The sequence below is a fragment of the Opisthocomus hoazin genome, unplaced genomic scaffold, assembly GCF_030867145.1.
Source record: "Opisthocomus hoazin isolate bOpiHoa1 unplaced genomic scaffold, bOpiHoa1.hap1 HAP1_SCAFFOLD_318, whole genome shotgun sequence".
Taxonomy (NCBI): Eukaryota; Metazoa; Chordata; class Aves; order Opisthocomiformes; family Opisthocomidae; genus Opisthocomus; species Opisthocomus hoazin.
The window spans coordinates 7433-16422 of NW_027448783.1; the positions used below are offsets into that span (position 1 = coordinate 7433).

The 8990-nt window shown below is 72.3% G+C and overlaps 1 protein-coding gene across 1 annotated transcript; it reads left to right on the forward strand.

Annotated features, from left to right (window-relative positions):
• The first annotated feature begins 2141 nt into the window (after positions 1-2141).
• LOC142359340 (voltage-gated inwardly rectifying potassium channel KCNH2-like) lies at positions 2142-8548 on the forward strand. The gene is made up of 2 exons (XM_075412001.1): positions 2142-2288; positions 8073-8548. The coding sequence occupies exons 1-2, from the start codon at positions 2213-2215 to the stop codon at positions 8546-8548; spliced, it is 552 nt and encodes a 183-aa protein (XP_075268116.1). The 5' UTR covers positions 2142-2212.
• Positions 8549-8990: the final 442 nt, after the last annotated feature.

Sequence of the window (8990 nt, forward strand, 5' to 3'; positions counted from 1 at the left end):
AGCTGCCCGGGGCCGTACTGGGAGCAGCCCGGGGCCGTACTGGGAGCTGCCCTGGTCCGTACTGGGAGCAGCCCGGGGCCGTACTGGGAGCTGCCCGGGGCCGTACTGGGAGCTGCCCTGGTCCATACTGGGAGCAGCCCTGGTCCATACTGGGAGCTGCCCGGGGCCGTACTGGGAGCAGCCCTGGTCCATACTGGGAGCAGCCCTGGTCCATACTGGGAGCAGCCCGGGGCCGTACTGGGAGCAGCCCTGGTCCATACTGGGAGCAGCCCTGGTCCATACTGGGAGCAGCCCGGGGCCGTACTGGGAGCAGCCCTGGTCCATACTGGGAGCAGCCCGGGGCCGTACTGGGAGCAGCCCTGGTCCATACTGGGAGCAGCCCTGGTCCATACTGGGAGCTGCCCGGGGCCGTACTGGGAGCTGCGGCGCTGCCGGTCCCGGGCCCCGCGGGGGGGGGGGTGGGGGGTGCGGTTTGGGGGCTGAGCGCGGGGGGGGTCAGGGCGGGGCGGGGGGGGGCCGGGGTCCCCCGGGGGGGCCGGGGGCGGCCCGAGACCTCGCAGGGGGGCGGAGGGGCTCCGGGGGGGGGGGGGGGGGGGGTCCGGGCCGATCGGCGCCTCCGGGCCGGGTGTGGCGGGGGGACCCCCCGGCAGCCCCCCCCCCCCCCCCCCCCCGCGGCTATTGGCTGCGCCCGCGCTCGCCCCTCCCCCGGGCCCGGCTGTCAACGCGCAGCGCCGGGCCGAGCCCCGCCGAACCCGGCCGAGCCCCGCCGAACCCGCCCGAACCCGCCCGAGGGCAGCCGAACCCAGCCGAACCTTGCCGAGCCGAGCCGAGGGCGCCCGAACCCGCCCGAGGGCAGCCGAGCCGGGCCGAACCCAGCCGAACCCGCCCGAACCCGCCTGAGGGCAGCCGAACCCAGCCGAGCCGGGCCGAACCCGGCCGAGCCGGGCCGAGCCCCGCCGAACCCGCCCGAACCCGCCCTAGGGCAGCCGAACCCAGCCGAACCTTGCCGAGCCGAGCCGAGGGCAGCCGAACCCGCCCGAGGGCAGCCGAGCCCCGCCGAGCCGGGCCGAGCCGGGCCGAGCCGGGCCGAGCCCAGCCGAGCCCCGCCGAACCCGCCCGAACCCAGCCGAGCCCCGCCGAGCCGGGCCGAGCCCCGCCGAACCCGCCCGAACCCAGCCGAGCCCCGCCGAACCCGGCCGAGCCGGGCCGAGCCCCGCCGAACCCGCCCGAACCCGCCCGAGGGCAGCCGAACCCGGCCGAGCCGGGCCGAGCCCGCCCGAACCCAGCCGAGCCGAGCCGAGGGCAGCCGAACCCTCCCGAGGGCAGCCGAACCCCGCCGAGCCCGCCCGAACCCAGCCGAGCCCCGCCGAGCCGGGCCGAGCCCCGCCGAACCCGCCCGAACCCAGCCGAGCCCCGCCGAACCCGGCCGAGCCGGGCCGAGCCTCGCCGAACCCGCCCGAACCCGCCCGAGGGCAGCCGAACCCGGCCGAGCCGGGCCGAGCCCGCCCGAATCCAGCCGAGCCGAGCCGAGGGCAGCCGAACCCTCCCGAGGGCAGCCGAACCCCGCCGAGCCCCGCCGAGCCGGGCCGAACCCAGCCGTACCCGGCCGATCCCGCCCGAGGGCAGCCGAACCCGGCCGAGCCGGGCCGAGCCCCGCCGAACCCGCCCGAGCCCAGCCGAACCCAGCCGAACCAGCCCGAACCCGGCCGAACGGGGCCGAGCCCCCCCGAACGGGGCCGAGCGCAGCCGAACGGGGCCGAACCGGCCCGAGCCCCCCCGCACCGGGCCAGGCCCCTCCGAGCGCAGCCGGGCGGGGCGCGGGCGGGGGCTCCATCCCGCCCCCCCCCCCCCCCCCAGCCTCTCCTTGACTAAATAAGGCCGATGCTGCGCGCGCCCTGCGGTTGAAGCGCGGGGGGGGGGGGCGGGTACCGGTTACCCGCACCGGTACCCGCACCGGTTACCCGCACCGGTTACCCGCACCGGTACCCGCAGCCGGCGGGCGGAGTCCAGGCAAGGGAGGGCCCGGCCTTAACCCCCGCGCGCCCGCCCCGCACCCTCCCGCCGCGCCCCCCCCCCCCCCCCCTCCCGCAGCCGCCCCGCCGGCGCCGTCCTTGGCTGAAGGGCAGCGGCGGGACCCCCCGCGGCGCGGCCCCACCCCCCCCGCACCCCGCACCCTCCCGCACCCCGGGCGCTGCCCCATGGGCCCGGCAGCATGCCGGTGCGGCGGGGGCACGTCGCCCCGCAAAACACCTTCCTGGACACCATCATCCGCAAGTTCGAGGGACAGAGTGAGTTGCGGGGGGTGCGGGGAGGGGGGTGCGGGGAGGGAGGGGGGGGGTGCGGGAGGTGCCCGACCCGCCGGACCCCGCTGAGCTCCCACCCCGGGGGCGGGGCGGGGCGGGGGGGGGGGTCCCCGCGGTGATGGGGCGGGGGTCCCGGCAGCTCTGCGGGGTCGGGCCCGCAGCACCCCCGGGGTGCGGGGGGAGCGGGGCGGGGGGGCGATGGCGCCCGGCGGGGTCTGGGGGTCCCCGCGGCAGCGTCGGGACGCGGGGAGGGGGGGTCCCCGCGGCGGGGGGGTCCTTGCAGCGGTGGGGGTCCCCGTGGGGGTGGGGTCCCCAGGGTGGGGGGGTCCCCATGGCGGGGGGGACCCCGCGGCGGGGGGGTCCTTGCAGTGGTGGGGGTCCCCGTGGGGGTGGGGTCCCTGGGGTGGTGGGGTCCCCACGGGGGTGGGGTCCCTGGGGTCCCCAGGGTGGGGGGGGTCTTCATAGTGGTGGGGGTCCTCATGGTGGTGGGGTCCCTGGGGTCCCCGTGGGGGTGGGGTCCCTGGGTTCCTGGGGTCCCCGTGGTGGTGGGGTCCCCGTGGTGGTGGGCTCCCTGGGTTCCTCATGGTGGTGGGGGTCCTCATGGTGGTGGGGTCCCTGGGTTCCCCATGGTGGTGGGGGTCCCCATGGTGGTGGGGTCCCTGGGTTCCTCATGGTGGTGGGGTCCCTGGGCTCCCCATGGTGGTGGGGGTCCCCATGGTGGTGGGGTCCCCATCCTGGTGGACTCCCTGCAGTGATGGGGTCCCCATGGCGGTGGGGTTCCTGTGGTGGTGGGGGTCCCTGAAGTGATGGGGTCCTCATGGTGGTGGGGTCCCTGGGGTCCCAGCAGCGGTGGGGTCCCCATCCTGGTGGGCTCCCTGCAGTGGTGGGGTCCCTCTGGTGGTGGGGTCCCTGGGGTCCCCATGGTGGTGGGGGTTGGTGGGCTCCTCGCAGTGGTGGGATCCCCGTGGCAGTGAGGTCCTCATGGTGGTGGGGTCCCTGGGGTCCCCGTGGTGGTGGGGTCCCCATGGTGGTGGGGTCCCTGGGGTCCCCGTGGTGGTGGGGTCCCCATGGTGGTGGGGTCCCTGGGGTCCCAGCAGCGGTGGGGTCCCCGCGGTGGTGGGAGTGGTGGGGTCCTTGCAGTGGTGGGGTCACCATGGCAGTGGGGTCCCCGTGGTGGTGGGGACCCTGGGCTCCTGGGTTCCCCATGGTGGTGGGGTCCCCGTGGTGGTGGGGTCCTCATGGTGGTGGGGTCCCTGAGCTCCCCGTGGTGGTGGGTTCCTTGTACTGGTGGGGTCTGTGGGGTCCCCGTGGTGGTGGGGTCCCCAGGCTCCTTCCAGCAGTGGGGTCCTTGCAGCAGTGGGGTCACCATGGTGGTGGGGTCCCTGGGCTCCTCACGGTGGTGGGGGTCCCTATGGTGGTGGGCTCCCTGCAGTGATGGGGTCCCCATGGTGTGGGGTCCCTGGGGTCCCCATGGCGGTGGGGTCCTTGCAGTGGTGGAGCTCCCCGTGGTGGTGGGGGTCCCTGAAGCAATGGGGTCCTCATGGTGGTGGGGTCCCTGGGCTGCCCGCAGTGGTGGGGTCCCTGCAGTGATGGGGTCCCCATGCCTGTGGGGTCCCTGGGCTCCCCGTGGTGGTGGGGGTCCCCGTGGTGGTGGGGTCCCTGAGCTCCTCATGGTGGTGGGGGTCCTCAAGGTGGTGGGGTCCCGGGGCTCCTCTCAGTGATGGGGTCCCCATGGCAGTGGTGGGGGTCCCCATGGCAGTGGTGGGGGTCCCCATGGTGGTGGGGGTCCCCATGGTGGTGGGGTCCTGGGGCTCTCCATGGTGATGGGGTCCCCATGGCGGTGATGGGGTCCCCATGGCAGTGGTGGGGCTCCCCATGGTGGTGGGGGTCCCCATGGCAGTGGTGGGGGTCCCCATGGCAGTGGTGGGGGTCCCCATGGCGGTGGTGGGCTCCCCATGGTGGTGAGGGTCCCCATGGTGGTGGGGGTCCCCATGGTGGTGGGGTCCTCATGGTGGTGGGGTCCCTGAGCTCCCCGTGGTGGTGGGCTCCTTGTGGTGGTGGGGTCCCCGTGGTGGTGGGGTCCTGGGGCTCCCCATGGTGGTGGGGGTCCCCATGGTGGTGGGCTCCTTGTGGTGGTGGGGGTCCCCATGGCAGTGATGGGGTCCCCATGGCAGTGATGGGGGTCCCCATGGTGGGGGTCCCCATGGTGGTGGGGTCCCCATGGCGGTGGTGGGGGTCCTCATGGTGGGGGTCCTCATGGTGGTGGGCTCCCTGCAGTGATGGGGTCCCCATGGTAATGGGGTCCCTGGGGTCCCTGCGGCAGTGGGGTCCTTGCAGCGGTGGGGTCACCATGGTGGTGGGGTCCCTGGGCTTCCCATGGTGGTGGGCTCCTTGCAGTGGTGGGGGTCCCCATGGCAGTGGTGAGGGTCCCCATGGTGGTGCAGGTCCCCGTGGTGGTGGGGTCCCCATGGTGGTGGGGTCCCTGGGCTCCCCGTGGTGGTGGGGGTTGGTGGGCTCCTCACAGTGGTGGGATCCCCATGGCAGTGAGGTCCCCATGGCGGGGGGGTCTCTGGGCTCCCCATGGTGGTGGGGTCCCCATGGCGGTGATGGGGTCCCCATGGCGGTGGGGCTTCCATGGTGGTGGGGGTCCCCATGGTGGTGAGGGTCCCCATGGCGTTGGGGCTCCCCATGGTGGGGGTCCCCATGGCAGTGATGGGGATGGGGTCCCCATGGTGGGGGTCCCCATGGTGGGGGTCCCCATGGTGGTGATGGGGTCCCCATGGTGGGGGTCCCCATGGTGGTGGGGCTCCCATGGTGGTGGGGGTCCCCATGGTGTTGGTGGGGTCCCCATGGCGGTGGTGGGGTCCCCATGGTGGGGTCCCCATGGTGGTGATGGGGTCCCCATGGCAGTGGGGTCCCTGAACTCCCCATGGTGGTGGGGTCCTGGGGCTCCCCATGGTGGCGTTGGGGTCCCCATGGCGTTGGGGTCCTCATGGTGGTGGGGGTCCCCATGGTGGTGGGGTCCCTGGGCTCCCCATGGTGGTGGTGGGGGTCCCCATGGTGGTGGGGTCCTCATGGCAGTGGTGGGGTCCCCATGGTGGTGAGGGTCCCCATGGCGTTGGGGCTCCCCATGGTGGGGTCCCCATGGTGGTGGGGGTCCCCATGGCAGTAGTGAGGGTCCCCATGGTGGTGGTGGGGTCCCCATGGTGGTGGGGGTCTCCATGGTGGTGGTGGGGTCCCCATGGTGTTGGGTCTCCCCGTGGTGGTGGTGGGGCTCCCCATGGCGTTGGGACTCCCCATGGTGGGGGTCCCCATGGTGGTGGGGTCCCCATGGCGTTGGGGCTCCCCATGGTGGTGAGGGTCTCCATGGTGGTGATGGGGTCCCCATGGTGGTGCTCCCCATGGCGTTGGGGCTCCCCGTGGTGGGGCTCCCCATGGTGGTGGGGCTCCCCATGGTGGGGTCCCCATGGCGTTGGGTCTCCCCTTGGTGGTGGGGGTCCCCATGGCGTTGGGGCTCCCCATGGTGGTGAGGGTCCTCATGGTGATGGGGTCCACATGGTGATGGGGTCCTCATGGTGGGGTCCCCATGGCGGTGGTGGGGTCCCCATGGTGTTGGGGCTCCCCATGGTGGGGGTCCCCATGGTGGGGGTCCCCATGGTGGGGGTCCCCATGGCGTTGGGGCTCCCCATGGTGGTGAGGGTCTCCATGGTGGTGGTGGGGCTCCCCATGGTGGTGCTCCCCATGGCGTTGGGTCTCCCCTTGGTGGTGGGGGTCCCCATGGCGTTGGGTCTCCCTGTGGTGGTGGTGAGTGTCCCCATGGCGTTGGGGCTCCCCATGGTCGGGTCCCCATGGTGGTGGGGTCCCTGAGCTCCCCATGGTGGTGAGGGTCCTCATGGTGATGGGGTCCACATGGTGATGGGGTCCTCATGGTAGGGTCCCCATGGCGGTGGTGGGCTCCCCATGGTGGGGCTCCCCATGGTGGGGGTCCCCATGGTGGTGCTCCCCATGGTGGTGCTCCCCATGGCGTTGGGGCTCCCCATGGCGGTGAGGGTCTCCATGGTGATGGGGTCCCTGAGCTCCCCATGGTGGTGATGGGGTCCCCATGGTGGTGGGGTCCCTGGGCTCCCCATGGTGGTGAGTGTCTCCATGGTGGTGGGGTCCCTGAGCTCCCCATGGTGGTGAGGGTCCCCATGGTGGTGGGGTCCCCATGGTGTTGGGGCTCCCCATGGTCGGGTCCCCATGGTGGTGGGGTCCCTGAGCTCCCCATGGTGGTGAGGGTCCCCATGGTGGTGGGGTCCCCATGGCGTTGGGTCTCCCCGTGGTGGTGGTGAGGGTCCCCATGGCGTTGGGGCTCCCCATGGTGGTGTTGGGGCTCCCCATGGCGGTGAGGGTCTCCATGGTGGTGGGGTCCCTGAGCTCCCCATGGTGGTGATGGGGTCCCCATGGTGGTGGGGTCCCTGGGCTCCCCATGGTGGTGAGGGTCTCCATGGTGGTGGGTTCCCTGAGCTCCCCATGGTGGTGATGGGGTCCCCATGGTGGTGGGGTCCCTGAGCTCCCCATGGTGGTGAGGGTCCTCATGGTGGTGGGGTCCCCATGGCGTTGGGGCTCCCCATGGTCGGGTCCCCATGGTGGTGGGGTCCCTGAGCTCCCCATGGTGGTGAGGGTCCCCATGGTGGTGGGGTCCCCATGGCGTTGGGGCTCCCCATGGTGGTGATGGGGTCCCCATGGTGGTGGGGTCCCCATGATGGTGGGGTCCCTGAGCTCCCCATGGTGGTGATGGGGTCCCCATGGTGGTGGGGTCCCTGAGCTCCCCATGGTGGTGATGGGGTCCCCATGGTGGTGGGGTCCCTGAGCTCCCCATGGTGGTGAGGGTCTCCATGGTGGTGGGGTCCCTGAGCTCCCCATGGTGGTGATGGGGTCCCCATGGTGGTGGGGTCCCTGAGCTCCCCATGGTGGTGATGGGGTCCCCATGGTGGTGGGGTCCCTGGGCTCCCCATGGTGGTGAGGGTCTCCATGGTGGTGGGTTCCCTGAGCTCCCCATGGTGGTGAGGGTCCCCATGGTGGTGGGGTCCCCATGGCGTTGGGGCTCCCCATGGTCGGGTCCCCATGGTGGTGGGGTCCCTGAGCTCCCCATGGTGGTGAGGGTCCCCATGGTGGTGGGGTCCCCATGGCGTTGGGTCTCCCCGTGGTGGTGGTGAGGGTCCCCATGGCGTTGGGGCTCCCCATGGTGGTGATGGGGTCCCCATGGTGGTGGGGTCCCCATGATGGTGGGGTCCCTGGGCTCCCCATGGTGGTGAGGGTCTCCATGGTGGTGGGGTCCCTGAGCTCCCCATGGTGGTGAGGGTCTCCATGGTGGTGGGTTCCCTGGGCTCCCCATGGTGGTGAGGGTCTCCATGGTGGTGGGGTCCCTGAGCTCCCCATGGTGGTGAGGGTCTCCATGGTGGTGGGGTCCCTGAGCTCCCCATGGTGGTGAGGGTCCCCATGGCGTTGGGGCTCCCCATGGTGGTGATGGGGTCCCCATGGTGGTGGGGTCCCTGAGCTCCCCATGGTGGTGAGGGTCTCCATGGTGGTGGGGTCCCTGAGCTCCCCATGGTGGTGAGGGTCCTCATGGTGATGGGGTCCCCATGGTGGTGGGGTCCCCATGCTGGCGCCGCTGCCACCTGGGGCCGCTCCCCGCTTCAGCGCGCTCTCCCCCCCGCTCCCATCGCCGCGACCACCCGGCTTGGGGGGTCCCACACCCCAAAACCCCCTCTCTACCCCCCACCCCAGGCCGCACCTTCCTGATCGCCAACGCGCGCGCGGCCGGCTGCGCCGTCATCTACTGCAACGAGGGCTTCTGCCGCCTGAGCGGGTTCTCGCGCGCCGAGGTCCTGCAGCAGCCCAGCGCCTGCGCCTTCCTGCACGGCCCCCGCACCCAGCGCGCCGCCGCCGCCCGCATGGCCCGCGCGCTGCGGGGCGCCCGCGAGCGCCGCGTCGACATCTGCCTGCACCGCAAGGACGGTACGGACACGGTGGGGTGGTGGGGTGATACCGGGGTGGTGGGGTGGGTGGTGGTGGTGGTGCGTGGAGTGGGTGTCCACCATGGTGGTGGGGTTCTGGCATGGCGTTGGCGTCATGCGTTGTGTCCATCCACCATGATGGTGGGGCTCCAGCATGGCGTTGGCGTCGTGTGTCACGTGTTGATCCCATCCACCATGATGGTGGGGTTCTGGCATGGCATCACGTGCCAATCCCATCCGCCATGATGGTGGGGTTCTGGCATGGCGTCACGTGTCACACGCCAATCCCATCCACCATGGTGGTGGGGCTCCATGATGGTGTTGGCGTTGTGCGTTGTGTCCATCCACCATGGTGGTGGGGCTCCGGCATGGCGTTGGCGTTGCGTGTCACATGTTGATCCCATCCACCATGATGGTGGGGTTCTGGCATGGCATCGCGCGCTGCGGGGCGCCCGCGAGCGCCGCGTCGACATCTGCCTGCACCGCAAGGACGGTACGGACACGGCGGGGTGGTGGGTACCGGGGTGGTGGGGTGGGTGGTGGTGGTGGTGCGTGGAGTGGGTGTCCACCATGGTGGTGGGGTTCTGGCATGGCGTTGGCGTCATGCGTTGTGTCCATCCACCATGATGGTGGGGCTCCAGCATGGCGTTGGCGTCGTGTGTCACGTGTTGATCCCATCCACCATGAT

Excerpts from the sequence above, each read along its gene's own strand:
- LOC142359340 (XM_075412001.1), top strand. The coding sequence starts at position 2,213 with ATGCCGGTGCGGCGGGGGCACGTCGCCCCGCAAAACACCTTCCTGGAC. Across the intron at positions 2,289-8,072 it reads CCGCAAGTTCGAGGGACAGA|GCCGCACCTTCCTGATCGCC; the intron begins GTGAGTTGCGGG and ends CCCCCACCCCAG.